The following is a 20,383-nucleotide window of genomic DNA, read 5'->3' on the forward strand; positions in this document are numbered from 1 at the left end:
AAAATCTCAAATTTTCGAGAAACTTTATATAGACAAGTGACCATTTCAATTGACATGTACACATATGATAGGCGTTGAGACATGCTCTCATGTTGCTAGAAAGTGAGAAGGGTTTATGATAATATTCACAAAGGAGTATAGTGACTGTTCAAACCATAAGAGCCACATACACCGGAGAGAGAAAGAGTGGCTCAAGAAGGATCTCAACACTAGGTTGTTTTACATTGGATTTGATACCACATAGGTAAACTTTATGACGGTGCATATACAAACACAAGTGTGCAGATGTTATCCATTTGAATCAAAGGTTCTATAAGAAATTCATCAGGTATAGTCCCTTATTTTGAATTTAGGGAAGCAAGTGGGAAGTTATAGCCTAGGGTTATAACTCAATTCAAGGAAATAATTATAGAACTCAATTCCTCAAGAGGTTGTAAATAAGAGAATTTGTGATAGAGTGGCTTCACGAATAATGCGTCTCGTTTAGAAAGTAAGTACATGCAATGTTTTGTGATTCAGCATCTTGTTAAGACCGTGTTTATGAAGGCTCTTCAATACAGATGTACATATATGCCAAGGAAAATTATGCGGTGTTCAGAATGATGTAACAAGGAGTGACTTACTTGGTGACTTTAGGTTGACGGGGCAGTGCCTTAACTGATGCCCCTCGACTCCACATCCATAACACACATTGGTACCATAGTGACATACCCTCAAATGATATCTACTACAGTTCACGCAACGGGGATGAGGTCCGTTAAACTAACCTACCCTACTGACCTGACTTTTACCTTTTTTGCATACATCATAAGCATTCCCCATGTCCTTCCTCCAGGACCCTTTGAAGGGATTAATAATCTCTGCACCAGCTCGCTGTATGGGCTTTTGGAATTTCCCAAATCTACCACCCCTAACACGCTCCTGAGCATACTCACAACACGACGCAAAATGTTCTCACCCGCATATCGGGCAGACCGGGATGGGTTTACCTAACCTAAGGGCATTTTTTTCTTCTTGTGCCCCCTCTTTCCACAACCATAACATATTTCAAGAATCATCCAACATAAACCCGAGTGAGTCTTCTTTCATATCAAACATTCCGGCTTATTGATGCCAATAATACTCTTTCATTTCTTAGGTGCTCTCACCACATATTCCGGTGGCGCGATAACATTAATAGGAACAAGGACACTTCCCCTAGCAACTGGTTCTTTCAATACCTCATCGCTGCCTCGAACCCGTAGGTTACTCATATGGAAAATGAGATATGCCGAGGGAATTAGCTTCCTATCTTGAGCTCTATAGCACGATCTGGAGTACCAAAGAAGTGTGAAAGTCCAAGTAACCTCCTCATTATAGATGTGGTCGATAACACACTGATAAGAAGGACTCTACTAGACACGGCTCCAAGACATCATAAGACACTTTAAAACCTTAAGTTCTAATACCAAGTTTGTCACTCCCCGAACTCGGGGAGCGCGACCGGCGCTCAACCGAGATAGCGCGGTCAAGCAAGTCTGCTAGATGCCTTCTACCCAACCTTGCCCATTAACAATATAAGAATCAGTCGCTAGAAATATACATGAGAGAAGTCAAGTGCTCCCATTCTTTTCCATTAATCAAGGAGATTCATTTACGACTTCCAAAATATTACAAGTTTATAGATATGATGAAAAACATGTTTGCCACATACCAACACTTCTAGTTCATTACCCAACATCAAACACCACCCACAACTTGTCTACAGAGCCTTTAAGTACAACTGAAGAGTAGTACGGAAGTGCCGGCAACAAGGCCTTGGCTATACCTCAAAAAATAATGCACAACTCAAATGACATTAGACTCGGAATAGAGTCGGGGTCACCAAAACCTACTGAATAGAGAGTGACTGCTAACGAGGACCAAAGCTGCCCACTGATAAACCACCTGCATCCATTGAAGATGCAGTGCCCCCGGCAAAAGGGACATTAGTACATATGGAATAGTACTAGTATGTAAACCTAACTGTCCTCTTTCAAAATAGAATGCCAACATAAGAAAGGGAAAACCATGGAAACAACAATCAACAATCAATGATATCCAAATTCCAAGTTAAAACATAACAATTTCCAAAATACGAAAATAATATTTTGTATTTTTGGTTGGGAGATCTTTAGCACCGATATACCACTATTCACAAAACCACCGTACTTTTAGCACGGAGTCCGATCACGACCCGATCGGCTAGGCCCTCTCATCCGATACATCAACCACAGTCACAATCTCATTCACAATTTCAATTATAATTTCTAGCACAATCACCACCATGTATGCGGCATGACGTCCGATCACGTCCCGATCGGCTAGTCCATCTCACCACAATGTCGTGTGGATCGACATCATCCTTTTCTATCAATCATCTCATCCCAATTAAGAGAAATAATTTTATCACATCAATCTCATCCCAAATAAGGGGAATAATTTTATCACATCAATCTCATCCCAAATAAGGGGAATAATCACAATCCACTAATGCACCGGCACGTGTAGTTTCAGGGTTAAGTTATTTCAACCTACCCTTTTTCGGTGACTATCGATACTCCCAAAAACATTTTTGATTTGCATACAAAGGAAACAGAAGTACAAATTGCATTTTACCTCATAACCTTTCATACCGTATATATATTCATTGGTACTTTCAGCTACTTACAACATCATTATTTCATTGGCTCTCTTGGCCATACATATGATTCATCATTCATCGCACAGTGGTCGTATTTCACATTCCACACAGTCATTTCTTTCCTTTCATGGATCGTCATCATAAATATCAACATATATAATATTTCTGAAATAAAAACTTTAAGTTCATTAGAAATGAAAAATTTAAGCACAATAGATTTCTTTCCAAGAAATGGAGTAAAATGATTGGCAATCGATGCGCAAGTTAAAATCATAAACAAGTAACATACCATTTATTCTTGAAATACTAAAAAGGACAGTACACAATTTCCACTCACGAATATGTAAGAACGCAAAACACATTGAAAATACTCACAAAGTATAGCATTAGTTAAAACAACCACATTGGGGCATAACTTGAGGACATAAGCTTTTAGGCAAATCTACTTTTAAAGTAATTTTGGAACAGCTGAATCAAGGCTCATTTGTTGACCTTTCTAACATCATTTCATTTTCTTGGCACTATTGGCCACATGTATAACTTTCATTATCGGCACAGTGGCCACACATTACATCTTCAACCCACTTCTTTCACTTTCCAGCATCTTTAGAGATTATCAATAACAAGGCATTTCAAATCAAAACTTTAGATACACATATGAGCAATTAAGAGTCTTAAGCACATCGAGTTTTTCTCCCATAATTTGGCATCATGACTTTCTTTTGAATCACGACTCAAAGCCATAATATTTTAATACACATATCATTCTTGGACACATTCCCGAATGATAACATAATGTGATAGGAATATTTAGAACACATTTTGAATACATAATTCTCCACACTTTGCTTACTCGGGACAGTCGAATTTATTAGGAATAACTCGGAACATAGGAATAAGGAACTTGAGCCAACCATACTTGAAACTTACGAGAACATCATGGAATTCAATTCTAAGAAAGTAGTTTAGCCAACATACCTCGATTAAGCTTTCGTTAGAGTTGTTACAATGTTCCACTACCCTTGGCAATGTCAATCTATAGAAACATGGTCAAATTGGACCATCATTAGGAAGGGGTTCATGGCATTCAAGTCACTTAGGCATTTTATCAAACACCTAGTAGGCATGAATCTCTACATCTCTTAACCATAGAATTAGTTCATCCAACTACTACCATTTACCAGCAGTTTATCCCACCATCATTCTTAAATAATTTATAACTTCCAACATCATATACATGACCATCCATCCACACCCAACCAACAAAAATTCCATCAAATAATCACCTTTCAATCTCTACAATGGTTATGTGTTTAAATTGGGAACTTATGGCTTCCAATCACCATACCATAAGGGTGGAATTAATGGAATGAAATACAAAATTAGTAGACATTACTCACATTGAAGATGGGGGGAGTTGGGGGTCTTGATAGAGTGGAGAGGAGCTCCAAGATTCGGCCAAGAGGAGTGGGGGAAGTGAGCTACCGAAATGCTCTTTATAAAGGCTTCAGGCCTAGCTTGTCCATCTCGTGCATCGCGCAGACATGGACGAGCTCTCGTTCATGTTTGCATGTTGGGGCAATACTTCGTTGTTTTATTGAAATGGCTGGGGGTCATGGATCGTTCAAACCCGCGCGGCGCACGAGTTCAGACGAGCTCCCCAGTTGCATCCTTTCTATATTTCTTGTTTTCCAACTTACCCTTTATTGATACCTTGCTATGATGTAGACCCCAATTCACTTCCAAACTTTCATAAAAGTATGAAACCATGATTACACGATGTTACCCTCATCCATAGTCATCTGGGGTACAGAAGCGAAAAGTGGAGATCTCGAGGCACGATATAACGCCTTAAACCATTAGCAAAACGTTTTTTGTTCCACCTACCTCATTTTAGTAATTTGATCATAACTTCTTGTAGAAATATCCAAATGACAAATGATTTGATGCTTTCAAAACAAGACTCGAAGGGCCATGCTTTAGGGACAAAATTCATGGAAAATATCATTTTCCTATAAGAGTAATTCCCGCTTATAGTAAGGTGTTGTGCAAATTGAGATATCTTTACCACTTAATGTATCCAACTTATCCCACACAAATTATTCTCACTCACAAACCTCCTTAATATGTTCCAACACACCTTAAACATATATTTTCATTTCAAAATGATATGGTTCTATCCCATAGGTCTCCTTTAATACTCAAAACATTATTCCCAAATACCGCTAGCGCACTTTAAAATCTTAAATTATTAGAATATTTTAACGGGGCCTTACACCCCTCCCCTCTGCGGTCACTCAGTAGTGGTTGGGCTTGGAAGATGGAGCACAGATGCCACCAGATAAGGACATAAACTCTGTTCCCTCCGATGATGAGGATTACCTGTGCACCTTTGAGGGTGTTGATGAGGAGTAGGCCAAGGGCCTCAGGGAGTTACCTTTTCACTTTTGTTTATATTGTTTTGCATTGGGGATAATGCAAATTCTTAAGTGTGGGGGTGTGGTGCTCCTATTTGGTTGTATTTGTTTGTTTTCTATTTGCCTATTTTCTTTGTTTGATTTGTTTCTTGCTTTCTTAGACAATATGGTCTGTAATTATAACTCTAAATTATATCGTCTTGTAATAGTTAGTAATCATAATTGTTTAGTTTCGACTCTTCTGAACGATGGATTTCGTCGACTTGATTCTTAAGGGATTTGAAGTCGAACGAGAAAAATACAAAAAAAATCCAAAATTTTGAAAATCCAAAAATATGTCTTTTATTTTATTATATTTTATTTTACTTTCTTAGGTTGTGTAATAATTTTCCCTTGATTTTTCTTTGTGTTGCAGTTCTTTTCCAAGGGTTTTACTTGAATCGGGTATAGTTAGTTTTTTAGTTTTATAGGAATAAAGAATCTTGAGTCACAGTGATAATTTGAAGCAATTTCCCTTGACTGCATATTCTTTGAGAGTGGTGAGTGCCTTAGTTGTGACATCTAGGCTCAGTTCTTAACTCTTAGATAAGTGCCTTAAATTGGTTGATTGTAACTTTGCTTAATTGTTTTGACCAGAGAGCTGGGATAGATCCGATTCTAAGTGAGTTATGTGCCAATGTGTGAGTGAGGCTTGTGTTGATATTCTGTGCATATTAGTTGATGTCTAGAACTTGCCCTATGTGTTTGCAAAGGAAAATAGCAGTCTTGTTCAGTCTAGAAAGTGATATATGCATTTCTTTGTTGAGCCAATTATATGTCTGTGACCCGCCGAATTGTTGTATATCCTAGTTAGCCCTTTTGAGCATGTAACCCTATTTTCTTTGGCAACCACACTACAAGCCTGACCCCTTTGATTGAATTGACTATCTGATTGAACCGTTTTACCTCTCTTGAGCACTTGATATATTTTTAAACTTGTTAAAAGCTAAGTGGAGGTATGGTTGGGGTTTTGAGTAGAACTATAGAAAAGGAGAAAGGTACACTGTTTGAAAAAATAATTGGGAGATCCACTTGTAGGGAATTGGAAAAAAAAAGAGAAAGAAAAAAATGTTGGTGTTTGTATATATTATAAAGAAAATTATTCCTTACTAGTGGTAAATATTGCTTTTTCTCTACTTAAAGAAATTGGGAGTTTGGTATCAATATGATGTGAAGGTTGGGGTTTAGTTCAACATAAATGAGGGGTTTGGATTTGTGAATTGTATGTATTAAAGTGCTCAGGGAGGTGTAGCCAATATTATCCAAATTGTATCCTACCCGTCCCGTAGCCCACATTGCAACCAAAATTAAGTCCTACTTGATCTTTGACTGAATGAGCTCAATTGATAGAGTATTATACTACGGACAAGCCTATGATAGGTCTTCGGTAGCACATTAATTTTGATTCTGAGAGTGAGTGAATTCTGTCTATCTTGAATTCTTATTTGTTCGTAAATTTTATTTTGTGTGGAACTACACTCTATTTTTTGTTAGTGTGAGGGCATATGACTTGTGAAGGAAAGATAATGACACTGACCTCTGTGTTAGAGTAAGTGAGCATGTTGTGAAAAAATACGTGGTGCTTTTGAGTCGAGTTTTCAGGCTTGGATGTTATGATAGGGTGTTTAGTATGCTTTAAAAATTCTTGGGCTGATGTGTTAGAGAAGTTGTTTGATGAAAAGGTCGTCCATATGTGAAGTGTAGTTTGATTGCTCGAGGACGAGCAATAGTCTAAGTGTGGGGTGTTGATGGTAGGCTAGAAACCCGTATTTTAGCCGTAGTATTGCACTCTAATTACGTGTATTTGAGCTTAAATGATAGTGAATTATACTTATTACATGTTTATGCCTTGCAGGAAGTGATTCCAAGTTAAAAAGTTAATTTGGAGCTAAATCGAACAAGTTGAAACTTTGAAGTCTGAGTAGAAGCCCAATAAATTAAGCCGGGATCACGTTTAGAGTTCGAGGACCAAGTCTGGATGTCAAAAAGCGGACGAAAAGATTTACTCGGAGAAAACAACATTGCCGTGCCGCGTGGGGTGCCACATGGCGCGACGCAGCGCAACTGTGTAAAAGTGGGCTGCCTGTCGGATTTGACCTCTCTGAATATCCTCACAAGCGCGCCGCATGGTGCGGCACGGGGCGCAGTGCGCCCGTACAAATTTCTCAGAGTTATTTCCTGTTTTGGCTAGGAAAGGGTAGTTTCGTCCGGGCCTGTTCCTACAGGGTATAAATACACCAAAAATATATTTTTGAAGGGACTTTGACCTATGAAAGATTTGAGAAGCAACTAAGGCAAGAAGACACAAGAATTCGTCAAGATTTTAACCAATGATCGGTGCAATACAGGAGTTTATATCGAATCACTAGCATTGATGTTTTCTATATTTTTAAACCTTATTGAGACGACTTTTTCCATTGTTATGGAGTAATTTCCATTAGGGTATTGACAGATACGATGTTTTGATAACTTGATTAGGGATTCAATTCTTGATAATTGTTGAAATTAATTAATGTAGTTTTAATTCGTATTATAAAGTTATTTTTTATTTTGCTTAATCAAAAGAGGAACGTTATATTGAATTTCTTTACATCTTATGCTCTACTTTAAATTCGTGATTCAAATAGGTAATCGAAAGAGTCTCTTGAATTGTTAATTGAATTAGAAAATAGGAAAATATTCGTGAGAAGTTTCCCTTTAGACCATATCCATCATTTTATTCGTTGCAATTGTTTACCATACTTCAATTAGATTAATTACTGAAATTAATATTTAAACGAAAGAGGAACATTAACTTCAAGTGTAATCCAATTATCTGTTGAATTCATGAGAATCAACAGTATTATAGAGTGAACTAACTCAAGAATTGGATCGCAAGTCAATTATCTTGCACCTGTCTAGTCAATTACCCTTATTTCTCTCATTGATATTTCTTTGTTGCTCATCTACTGTCTTTTGTGATCAATTGTTAAGTGTTCAATTTTTAGTAGTAAATCATAGTTGATAATCATCAAATCAAGTGTTAATTTTCCTGGATAGTAATCAATTGAAGATTACTCGAACACTATTTAAATCTAATCAATATGGAGACGATAATTAAACTATACTATCTTTGACTAGCGAGCAATAATTTTGTATTGTGTTTTGCGCTTGTCACCATTACATCAAACTGACAGAACCGTATGAGCCTAAAATACCGATGCAAACCGTAGAGCCAATCATAATAAGATACTCATCTCAAAATTAAATGGAAGAGACATAAGTCTCTTTACTTCTGATGCGCATCATAATAATCTTGGAAAGAGGCGGCAAAACATCCCTGCCATAAATAAACTCTCCACTTCCCGAATACTAAGTTGAGAATATTCAGAAAGTGGGAGGGACTATTGTATTGGTGAAAAATAAACTCACCGTGTGGACCAATATTATGATGACATGTGGCATGAGAGTCGAAGCAATAAAAATTATGTGTAGAGAAGATATGAGTAATACCCACGTGATCGTCTATGAAGATACCGTACCTATTAGCTGAAAAAGAGAAAATAGCTACGGGGCTGATAATTAAGGACATTGGAAGCCATAGATATGGAAAGATCATTAATAGCCACAAATATGGCAAGAAATCAGTTGAATCCCTGATTATGTGCGATGTGCTATTATCACTTCAACCGTTATAAATCACCCACGTAATGGGTAATAAATACTGATAATGGGCAAGAATTAAATAGGGTAAGAATTATATAGGGCAAGCATTTATGAATTATTCTCTTATATAAATCCCCTTTCCATATCTTATAACCCATCGAGAAAACTACAAAGTAATTTATCAATTGTCAATTTTCTTGTTATTCTCTGCCATTGGAAGATCTTGTTCTTTCTTATTGGAAGAAAGCAACAATCATCAATAAATTTCTATTTTCTTATTCTCAGTCTTATTTTCCTTTATTATTATTCTTTTATATTAGGAAAAGTGAAGTAAAATTGATTGTTAGAAGTCCGGATTATTTTTTTATTTGCTTTGATCATAAAAACTATTTTTTGGTTAAAACACTACCAAATTACAATTTGTGGTCTATATCTATGTGTAATTTTCTCTCAGTTATTTTAGGAGGGAAAAAAAATGATCTCAAACAAATCGGGAAGAAGAAATACAAGTGTGTATTTATGTTTCTTTTGTTTCTCATAATTAATAAAAAAAATAAAAAATTAAAACTTGTATTGGAGAGCAAGAAAGAAAAGTCTACAGGTGGCGCAGTCCCTTGTTTTAAACCGCCCACTGTGTTATACTTACAGGTGGTGTGTTCCACGCAGCACCAAAGTAGCCAAACAATATTCTATAGATTAGTAGGAGTCGTCTTTTTGGCGAAGGGCGTCACTCCATAAATTCCTCAAGAAAGATCACACTTCCATTACATCTTTGAAGTTTTTCTCTGAAGAAATCCCATTCATTTTTTCAAAATGGCAAATTCCTCCAATTCTGTTTTTGCCCATGTTGTTCGTGCTCCTGAAGATCCCATCTTAGGAGTACCTCCCTTTCCACTCTTTCTATTTTACATTTCCACTGAATATGTTTCTTCTGTGGCTCCTTTAATAATCTTCCGTAAATATATTATTAGTGGATTTGATAAGCTACTTCTCTCTCTCTCTCTCTCTCTCTCTCTCTCTCTCTCTCTCTCTTTTATTTTCTTATTTTGGGTTAGATTAGAATGAACATTAATTAATGATCAGATGATTAGGTTAAAAATGATATCTTGGAGATCGGCATAAATAAGTTGATTGGAATGATCGCTATAGGGTTACCTATTGTATGCATTGGATCATGGATGTGTTTACTAATTATTTAATACCTCTTTCTTTTTACTGTGATCTGGCAATTCCTTATTTTATTCCTGGTGTGGTTGATGGAAGGGTGTAGATTTGATTCTTTAACTTGCTCTATTGAGAAGATAATTTGTTCTTCTCAAGTGTTTAGTAATGGTTTTTTTCCTGTTGTGCTACTTCATTAAAACAGGTCACAGTTGCTTATAACAAAGATACCAGCCCGGTGAAGTTGAATTTGGGTGTTGGCGCATATCGCACTGAGGTCTGCCACTTCTACTTTGTCTCGTTATTCTTTATTTTTTATTTTTTATTATAACCAAAATAAGTTGCCCCTTGAATGGATTTGGTCCTGCTATGTTTTGTTGAATCCTTGGTTAAGTTTTTCTTTAATAGGCTCCTTCACAAGGATACAAAATTGTAGACACTGATGCATACACATTAATATTTTTTTTCCCTGATGCATAATGAAGTGAAACCACTTGATTTTATAAGTGGTTGTTTTTTTCTTCAATCTTGAGTTGGATGTTAGTGTTAAGCTTGAAAATTATGTTCTACTAATGCATAGTCCGATGACAACTTGCAGGAAGGAAAGCCCCTTGTTCTTAATGTGGTGAGACGAGCTGAACAAATGCTCGTCAATGACACGTAACTTGCCAAATTAGAAACTAGCTTACAGATTTTCTTTTGAGATATGATCACCTGATGCCATGATTGGAATCTAAGGCTGATATGATGCAGGTCTCGGGTGAAGGAGTATCTCTCAATTACTGGACTAGCGGATTTTAACAAACTGAGTGCAAAGCTTATATTTGGATCTGACAGGTTTGGAGAATTTTTGGTGCAGTTGCTCTTGATAAATGCTTGAATCAAAAATATAAAAAAATGCTCACTATCCATGTCGCTCCAGTTAAACCTATCTTGCCAAACCACTTGTATAAAAGAAAATGAGCCTTCAATATTCTTCCTTCCATCTAGTTTGATATTTGAATGAGAGATTGTTGCTAAAAGGGAATGCTTTATCTCTACAAAGTAGAGTAACTGAATACCTGTTAAAACATATTCCTCCGTATTTCATCTTATTATGATGCCTTGCATCAGAAGAAAATTGTTCTAGAGTTAACTTTCTCTCCTCTTTGTTGTACTGACTTTCTGTGTAAGGTGAACGTGATATCAGGAAATATGTGTCTTCTATCACTATTACTCCTTGTTAAGTCATATGTAAGATATCAGCAGATTTACTTATCTTTAGATGTAGTTTAAATGCTTTTTGTGCTGTTTTGTTGCTGATACAGCCCTGCCATTCAAGAGAACAGGGTGACTACTGTTCAGTGCTTGTCGGGCACAGGTTCTTTGAGGGTTGGGGCTGAGTTTCTGGCTAAGCATTATCATGAAGTTAGTATTCCTTGCTCTCTTTCCCTTTATATGTCTAAATCAAATGGACACTTCTATAAGCTTCTACTGTTTGTTTTGTTGCCAGCATACTATATATATACCACAGCCAACATGGGGAAACCATCCGAAGGTTTTCACTTTAGCTGGGCTTTCAGTAAAATATTACCGTTACTACGACCCAGCAACACGAGGCCTGGATTTCCAAGGTACTACTGTAATCAATGTTCTTAAAGTTCTACAGTTGTAAGTAAGAACCGATTTCTCTTTTTCATGGACAAGTGAACTTGCTCCTGGTCGTGTCTAGAAAGATCTATATATTATGTGTAGCTAGCACAGGATCTTTATTTATTTAATTTTGTATTCTGTTGGTAAAGATATAAGCATAGTTTATCTGTGGCTTCTCCTGTATTTGGGTGTTGCGTATCAAATTTAATCATGAACCCTGTAGGACTTTTGGATGATCTTGCTGCTGCACCCGCTGGAGTAATAGTTCTTCTCCATGCATGTGCTCATAACCCAACTGGCGTTGATCCAACAAATGACCAGTGGGAGAAAATCAGGCAGTTGATGAGGTCCAAGGGGCTGTTACCTTTCTTTGACAGTGCTTACCAGGTAAAGCTTATGATGGGATTTTGAATTCAAGTGATACTTCGTTAAGAATGATTACCAAATAATTTGAAGCCCCAAACTATGTATTAATGGGCTGCTCAATGGACCCCTACTATAATGAATATTTTTGATATTGCAGGGTTTTGCCACTGGCAACCTAGATGCAGATGCACAATCTGTTCGCATGTTTGTGGCTGATGGTGGTGAATGTCTTGCAGCTCAGAGTTATGCCAAAAACATGGGACTGTATGGGGAGCGTGTTGGTGCCCTTAGCATTGTAAGTCCTTTTGTCGGTTGTAATTGCTTTCCCTTTTTAATAAGCAATAAAATTGCTTTCCCTTTTTAATAAGCAATATAGCATGATATCCATGGCTATATCATGCTATTTATGTCTAAAGATGATTTTTTCTTTGGAAGCATAATTCAGGTTATATTCCCTAAAAGGCTAAAAAGAGGTTGTTCTGTTGGTACAATGAACACAGTCTCTAGAGATATTGAAAGCCAATTTTTTGAAGATGGCTTCCACTTAGATTGTAATTGGAAAAGAAAGAGAAGGACAAAGTGGAATTAGTACCGGATTGTATGTTTAGGAAAAAGTGTCGTTTTTTTTTGAGTTTTATCAGACAGGTACTAAAAGCTGACTAACACTACAATAAAATTTTGTGTTGTGTTATAGGTTTGCAAAGATGCAGATGTTGCAAGCAGAGTCGAAAGCCAGCTAAAGCTGGTTATCAGGCCAATGTACTCTAATCCACCAATTCATGGTGCGTCTATTGTTGCTACTATACTCAAGGACAGGTTTGTACAACTATATACAAGATTCTGTTTTGTTGTTAGTAGATGCTATACCTTCTACATTTTGATGTGGTTGCTCATCTAATGGTGATAGACAAATGTACGATGAATGGACAATTGAGCTGAAAGCAATGGCCGACAGGATTATTAGCATGCGCCAACAACTCTTTGATGCCTTGCAAGCTCGAGGTATCTGATCTTCATATTTGTTCTTTCTAGGGAAGCATACTGTATTCTGTATGATGGGTTTGACTGCTACTGCAATAGGAACTTTTTCTGGAAAAGTGCCAGGGTGAAAGAACCACGGCAACTAAATCTTCTGACTTCATTGTTCAGTTTAGTGCTAATGTAAGTTTTATTCTGTTGTGCAGGTACAGCAGGTGATTGGAGTCATATCATCAAACAAATTGGCATGTTTACTTTCACAGGATTGAATACTGAGCAAGTTTCATTCATGACTAGAGAGCATCACATTTACATGACATCTGATGGGTAAGGACATCTGACTGTTGATATTTTTTTTTATTTGTTTAGTTTGTTACTTTGGGTTGCTTTTTTCTCAGTAGAAACTTAAATAATTGGAACTTAGAAGTCCTTATCATTGATTATTTCGGCTTGAATTCTTTAATAAGGAGAATTTCAGACTTATAGCTTCAGTTTTGAGAGGAAGCATAAACAAGTCCAGCTCTGTCATTCATACTTAAAATTTACAGAAGAAAGTGCAGTTCTGTTTTCCCCCCCTCCCAAATTATATTGATTCTCAAAAGAACTTACCTTCAATCTATGGCACATTTAGTAATCTGGTATCAGTTGAAACATCTCTTTGTTGAAGTTAAGATTTTGGTTAAAAAGATCATCATCTCTAGTGACATTTTCTACTTTCCATTTTTAGAAGGAATGATTTTCTCCTTTCTCATTTGCAGGAGAATTAGCATGGCAGGCCTTAGTTCTCGCACAATTCCGCATCTTGCCGATGCCATACATGCTGCTGTTACCAAAGCGGCCTAAATGAGTTCAGTTGCATTCGAGAGCGGTCTTATTGAGAAACTAAGTCTGTTTTTCCTTGATCGCTTCCTTGTCCTTTGATGTTAAATAAAAACTTGTATGACTATATAGACATAGTATTTGGATGTCAGATTTTGAAATCCCATTATAAAGGGATTTGATGAATGCAAATCACCTTCTGTCAAATTATTAAGTTAGGCTGAATGTTATGAATTCGTAAATTTCTTGGGAATTTTACTTATGTGCAGTAACATTTTAAGTATCATGGATGAATTAGCAATATTGCACATCAACAGATGTTCTTCATGTATTGCACATCTACAGAAACTGACATGAACTTGAAAAGGAAAATAGAAAAGAAAAAAGATAAAAAAAAACCTAGGTTGCTCGATGGAAGGAGTCACTTCTCCTGAGTGCTTAGCATCAAAGTTTATACTTCAAACCCTGCACTGACTTATGCTTTGAGATGGACATGGAGTAATTCGTGAGGAACACTTTCCAAAAGCAAAAAGCCAAGAATGCTATTAAAAGGAAAAGAACATCTAACCAAAAAATGGATTACATCTTGAAATTACCTATTCGCTTCAGAAGAAGAGCAGTTACAGTCTTGCATACACTGGTAAGAGAAATTAGACACTGATCTGGTTCTCTACTATATGAATCAGACTTTGATCACTTTAGTGTTTAATGCCGAGCAGTAGGGACTTGTTAGGCCACTTTCAATGTAAGAGAACTTATCGTTGCATGGATTTTTCATTATCATCTTGGGCAAAAAGTTTCCTGATTCTTATGTCTCCCTCTCCTTGCTCCATATTCCACCCCATGAAATCGGACAAGGTCATTGAGGTTGGTGTTTCTGCTGCAGAACTTAACATCTCTGACTCTCCCCTGGGAGTTGACATTCCACTTAGTGGTTGCTGAGGTGAAGATTCAGCTGAAGGGTTCCACTTTGCTATCGCAAGTGATGGATCTTGTGTGACAGAATCTGCGTATAGGACATCCTCAATACGCGACATAACTGTGTTGGCTAGGCTTTCTAGCACCCTTGAGTAGCTCTCCAGAACAGCATGTCCCACATCCTGCAGGTGAAACAGTTGATAATTTGTTCAATGAATATATCAGTTGTGTAGAGAGCCAGCAGGATAGTTCTTACTCTGTTATATTGGATTTTACTGATCTCGAGGGAAGATTGAGGAATTCCAGGAAATCTGTGTTTTAGCAGGAGTAAGATAGTCTCTGCTCTCTCTTCAAAGAGCTCCCTCTTCTCCAAACTCACAGCTGGAACCCAGGAAGATTTTCCATCTTTTTGGTGCATCTTCCTCTTCCAAATCACAATAGATGCTTCAATTCTGTTTTTAAGGTCAAGAACTTTGTGTTCTGATGACATATCCATGGTTGAAAGGAATTGTTCTGGATCAAAGAATTCGACCGTGATGTTCTTGTAGATTGAATCACCAAGACTTGATCTACCATTCTAGCAGTAGAAGAGCAGGAGTCAGAAAGAAGCAGTATGTTAAAATCTAACTTGTGAGTGTGTACTTGTGCTTCTCACCTTGGGGAGAGATTCAATGTAGTTTTCAGGGACTTCCATTTCTGCTAGTATTTGAGCGTTAATCGCCATGGATGCTTTGAGTACTTGGTTCACACAATCCTTCTGATATTGTAGCCATCTCCGGGAAGCATCTGAGAGTCCCTCAGGTGGAACCTTGATTGTAGGTAGCCACCATTTATCAGTCCTCTGGACACCTTTCTCAGATTCTTCAGCATCTCTCGAGACATACCAGAATTCTTTTGCATCTTTGAAGTTATCTAAGCAGTCCTGTAAATGTTGATTCAGTTATTGGGGAAGTTGATACAATTTAAGTAAGTAATAGAGTGCACTTCAGGTTTCTCACAATGAGCATTGCATCAAGCTTCTTCAGAGCAGGGATGTTCATGAGCAGATCTCTTCTTTGTTGAGTAACCATTATCTGTCAAAACAGGGATTACATTTCTTACTTTAAATCTTGAAGCAGAAATGTAAGGAGGACGAGACTGAAATAGTACCTCCATGTTTGTTCCATCTTTTGATTTTTGTTGCGCGGGGATAAACTCAACAATGTAATCTGTCACAGATAATAGCCAGTCGATTTCTTTTCTCCACCTCTCTTTTCTCTTTTGAGACATAGGCTCCAATTTCGATTGTTCTCCAAAAACAGAAGCTATAACATGTTACAAACAGATGTCAGAAACATTTTTTTTTTCTCCGTTGAAGAATACAAGGAAAGAACATAAATCGAACATTGATTAACAATTGCATAGCAGAACTATACATGGACGTCGAAGACCAGGGCATTATTTGAGAGTTACCAGCTAGATTGGTAATGGCGTTTGATAAAGCCAGAGCTGATGAAACACCTTTTCCTCCTCCTGACATATCCTCCCCTAAAAGCAGCTTTGCAAATCTTTCTTTCATCAACTCCATGTCTGAATCCATAACATTTACATCAAATTAATGTGTCATGACACATTAATACGGTTCAAATTGTGCATACATACAGCACAATTATATAATTATCTATCAATGTCAAGAATAATACCTGTAGGTTCATTATCTTTTTGGGTATTTCCTGCCTTAGCTGCATCCTGGGTTAAGCTTGAAACAGGTTCATTATCCATCTGATGATTTTCTAAAGGTACAGACGTTGTTCCGCCTTGGCTAATAAATTGGACGTTTCCAATGTTGTTATCCATGTCCTCTTCATCACTATCACTCTCCCCCCCAATGCTCTGTGCCAATCTACTTGGAATCTCAAATATCTTCCTAAAATTGAAAGACCTCGACTTCTGAATCTTATTTTCTTCGTTAACCATTTTGTGCCAATTCCCGAATCAGAGGGTATCTATATAACCAGGGGATTAAGAAACAATATAAGAATCCACACCAAAGATCTGAACCTGAAACCTTAAGCAACTTTTAACAACCATTAATGTTACTGTATAAACTTCCCCTATATCAAGAGGATATAAAAATTCTTTTCACCCTATTTGTACAATATAATTTTTCGTTGAAGGGGATTAATTAAATCCCTTTGAACCATGACGCTCTGTCCCTGCCCCTAACTATGAAAACTAGTTTGTATACCCCCAACAATGTTGCAAGAAGACGTAGTAATATTCGTGAACTGCATGAAGATAGACTTTTTTGTACATATGTTCTTTCTCCTCAAGGAATGTGAGAAACGGAAAATGAAGAAAACCCCTCCTTTTCTTTTTTGGTATAAAATGAGAAGCCAATGATGGTGATGAATGAGTGAAGGGTTTCTTATTTTCCTGATGAAAGGGGTTAGTGAAAACAAGGGAAAGAATAATAAATAACACATGTTGTTCTTGGTCTGTTTTAGTAGAATATATGTGGTTGAATTTTCACCTATAGCAAAAAGCCCGGGAAAGCATACGATGGACAACTAACTGTCGTCTTAAAATGGTCTCTCCACGCAACACTCTAGTCAACACTTGTCATAACACATTTATTTATCTTTGCTATTCATTAAAGTTATAATAATATTGTAGTGTCTTAGTTTTCACATTTTCGTATTACTCATTGTACATTTTTTAATAGTTATTTTGGTTTTACTTTTGAAGTGTCGCAGATCAACAAAGCAGGTGTGCCTCTAAGCTTTGTACATGAAGAAGTTCGCCAACGATCATTAGTAAGATCCTGACAGATTTCTTACATTTTTTGCACTTCTTTTATATATAATAAAAGAATGCACATGGGCATTTTTGAAGTGGCATTAAGCACCTCTTGAGGGATTCTATTTTGTAGTTAATTAGGCTTTAAAGTTTTAAGAGTGTTTGGACAAGATTGGGTTGGTTTTGCGGCTAAGTATTGGTGGAAGATGTTTTTTCAGGTTTTTGACTGACTCCCGTGAAACTATTTCATAGAAATTCATTGATATCATCTTTTTATAAAGCAAATCGATTTCGATTCTTGAATAATCCACATCACTTCTGCTTCTATTGGAACACAAGATTCCCTTTTTCTATGGAAAAAACCCGTATCAATAATTCTGAAACGTATTCGGTTTGTAATTTAGCGGTGTATATTTATAATGTATATTACTAATATATAGAAACGGGAGTTAAAGCTATACGAACAAGGGTAAATGTGGTATTATAATTGTTTATCATGGGCATTTCGGTATTTGACTTTCATTATGGGCCAGTGGCCACGTGTTTAGCAGCTTTATATTTGTGAACAAGTTTAAGTTTAACATCACTTTTATTTCTGGTTCTTCTTCAATCTCTGTTCTTTCTATTACTCTTCCTTTCTCTCTCACTTGCATCTTTATATCTTCTCTGCAACTAATTCTTTTTGTAAAAAGTTTTGCTCTTATTCAATCTTAATCTGGCATTTAAAAGGTGAAAGAGAAAATTTAGCCATAATATTTTTCGTATTAATTTTTGCATATCTACGTAGACTTGCTTGGAATATATGCCTAGATGTATAATTTTGTATAATTGATGAACAAACTCTGATTTTTAGAGTAACTCGATTCCTTTGGCACACTGATGCAGCCAAGGTGCTTGATGATCTGACCCAAACAACTAGCTTTTCTCTAGTTGACAAGTTGATAAGGAGGATGCATCTGTCTCAATTTACTTTCTACATGCATGTTTCATGATCTATGCGATGCAACTTTACTATGTATCATATAATAAAATGTCTCACCTTACATTGAGTCTTGGGATATGTTGAGTCGATTTCTATAGCAACATTTGGTCCAAAAATCTTTTAAGTGTTTAATTAATCCTGTGATAGGACAATATAAATATTTAATCGAATGTAGGTGTACGTATCTTGAAGCTCAGATCTTCTGAAATTGCCGCAGCGATGATAATGTTTGATTCAGTCTACCAAGGAAAAGAAGAACACATTGAAAGGTGAATGCATTGTATTTGATCATGTGTACTTTTGATTCTTAATGCCAAGGGAAGAATTTTGCGGTGATATTTGGCTGTCTTTCAAAATGATGTTTAATTTTAGACTATACGGTACTTTGGTTTATTTTTATATTAATGAAAGAAAAAATTTGATTAGTACATACACCAAAAACAATCATTCTGCAAATATAAGATGACTAAGTTGTTAAATGCATGGATAGGCAATGCATTGTAATAATTTGTTATACATGACTGTGGTGTAAGAGTAAGTATGCTATTCAAAAGGGCATGTTATCACAGAAAATGCCTATAAGAATCTTATAGTATGAGGCACCTATATGAATTGTTATCTTTTTGTCGAAACTTATTATGAAATAACTCAAAGTGATTTTAACTATTGCCAACTCATATGGTAGTTGTCATGGCAATGATGACATTATGGTTGGGTACTTTCGCCAATATTTGCCTGGTAAACAAGCTTTTAAAGGGGGAATTGGCCAAAAAGCACTTCACTGTTTCATTAGATAAGCTCTTTGTATTTGTTGATTCTGCAGTGGTACCTCTATTGGTATTATAATCTTCTATTGTGCCTTTCTTTTAAGATATTTAACATTGAGAAAGAGTTCCTTTATACGTTTCACCTTATAAAAAGAAGTATCTTTTATAGAAATCAAAATATGTAACATTAAAGTGCTAGATGTTTCAAAGCTTATTTTCTGTATTCCTTAAATAAATTCTACTTTCAGTAATACTAGTCTGCTGCACAAGACAACTATGATCTTGGCTGAAGAGAGTATGGAAGTGGAGGTTCCCAAGATTTAGGTTGCCTAAGGTCCCATTTTTCGGTGAGTTGCACTGCTACTGGAAATCCTTATTGATTTCTTTATGTTTTTGCTCTGTAGCATATTTTAATGAAGTTAACTCTGTTGTAGGGAGTGAAACCTGCAACTGCAAAAGCTTTGAAAATATTCCCTATAGCGAAGGCAGGAACGAGAATTGTGCCTCTTATGTTTAAATGGCGGTGAGCATGCAAAAATCGTGGGAATTGCTATATTGGATTGTGCCACTGTCTGAATAATGAATGCATTAGTTTTTTTCTCTTTCGGTAAAGCGACTTGCATTCCAGATTTGGATAGGAGTTGAGCACACATTTTAGAGCGATAGGTTGTAACTTTGGTTAAGGCTCCTCAATACACATCTAAGTTTTGATTATTTCCTACGATATTTCATCACATATTAAAGGAGTTTTTTCTTTTTCTCAGTACTATTTTCCATTGTTCTTGATGATACAATGAATTTGTTGGATTTCATAATTTTAAAGTTGTTTGAGAAAGTAACAGAGTACAAGAATTGTTAGAAGTTTAGTTTATGATTGTCTATGTTGGGCCCGTGCTTTTGCACGGACTATACCTTACTAGTATATATATATTGAGCAAGTGTAATATGTATAATAAACGTGTTCGTATTAGTTAGTTGTTTCATATGACATTATTTAGTATTCGGGAGTGTATTTAATCAGTTTAGTTATCAGAATAATTTAATCAGTTTAGTTATCAGAATAATTTAATCAATAAATGTGAACAATAAAGTGGTTGTTTAGTGATGTAAGATGCATGAATATATTTGGTTTGTTATCTCAAATGTATGTATGTATAAGATCGGTTGTATATTTAATTCAGCCATCTCTTTAATTCAATACATGTATATTTTTTCTTAT

At 36.3% G+C, this 20,383-nt stretch overlaps 2 protein-coding genes and 1 long non-coding RNA gene across 3 annotated transcripts; 2 read left to right on the forward strand and 1 right to left on the reverse strand.

Moving 5' to 3' along the window:
- The first annotated feature begins 9,353 nt into the window (after positions 1-9,353).
- LOC104109843 (aspartate aminotransferase, cytoplasmic) lies at positions 9,354-13,926 on the forward strand. Its single transcript, XM_009619211.4, has 12 exons — positions 9,354-9,642; positions 10,130-10,201; positions 10,523-10,584; positions 10,678-10,761; positions 11,232-11,331; positions 11,417-11,537; positions 11,780-11,943; positions 12,080-12,217; positions 12,617-12,738; positions 12,830-12,924; positions 13,107-13,227; positions 13,659-13,926. Exons 1-12 carry the CDS (start codon positions 9,577-9,579, stop codon positions 13,741-13,743), a joined length of 1,230 nt encoding a protein of 409 aa, XP_009617506.1. The 5' UTR covers positions 9,354-9,576; the 3' UTR covers positions 13,744-13,926.
- A 309-nt stretch (positions 13,927-14,235) lies between these two features.
- Positions 14,236-17,085, reverse strand: LOC104109842 (rho guanine nucleotide exchange factor 8-like). The gene is made up of 7 exons (XM_009619210.3): positions 16,320-17,085; positions 16,090-16,206; positions 15,787-15,941; positions 15,636-15,710; positions 15,293-15,559; positions 14,894-15,214; positions 14,236-14,819 (listed from the first exon to the last, which is right to left on the reverse strand). Exons 1-7 carry the CDS (start codon positions 16,591-16,593, stop codon positions 14,475-14,477), a joined length of 1,554 nt encoding a protein of 517 aa, XP_009617505.1. The 5' UTR covers positions 16,594-17,085; the 3' UTR covers positions 14,236-14,474.
- A 984-nt stretch (positions 17,086-18,069) lies between these two features.
- On the forward strand, positions 18,070-19,960 carry LOC104109841 (uncharacterized). Its single transcript, XR_689333.4, has 3 exons — positions 18,070-18,666; positions 19,413-19,511; positions 19,599-19,960. It is a non-coding gene; the product is annotated as an uncharacterized lncRNA (long non-coding RNA).
- Positions 19,961-20,383: the final 423 nt, after the last annotated feature.

This window comes from Nicotiana tomentosiformis, chromosome 11, assembly GCF_000390325.3.
Source record: "Nicotiana tomentosiformis chromosome 11, ASM39032v3, whole genome shotgun sequence".
NCBI classification, from domain to species: Eukaryota; Viridiplantae; Streptophyta; class Magnoliopsida; order Solanales; family Solanaceae; genus Nicotiana; species Nicotiana tomentosiformis.

Excerpts from the sequence above, each read along its gene's own strand:
- LOC104109843 (XM_009619211.4), top strand. The coding sequence starts at position 9,577 with ATGGCAAATTCCTCCAATTCTGTTTTTGCCCATGTTGTTCGTGCTCCT. Across the intron at positions 10,762-11,231 it reads CTTATATTTGGATCTGACAG|CCCTGCCATTCAAGAGAACA; the intron begins GTTTGGAGAATT and ends TTGCTGATACAG. Across the intron at positions 13,228-13,658 it reads ATTTACATGACATCTGATGG|GAGAATTAGCATGGCAGGCC; the intron begins GTAAGGACATCT and ends TCTCATTTGCAG.
- LOC104109842 (XM_009619210.3), bottom strand. The coding sequence starts at position 16,593 with ATGGTTAACGAAGAAAATAAGATTCAGAAGTCGAGGTCTTTCAATTTT. Across the intron at positions 15,711-15,786 it reads AAGATGGAACAAACATGGAG|ATAATGGTTACTCAACAAAG; the intron begins GTACTATTTCAG and ends CTGTTTTGACAG. Across the intron at positions 15,560-15,635 it reads AGCTTGATGCAATGCTCATT|GACTGCTTAGATAACTTCAA; the intron begins GTGAGAAACCTG and ends CAACATTTACAG.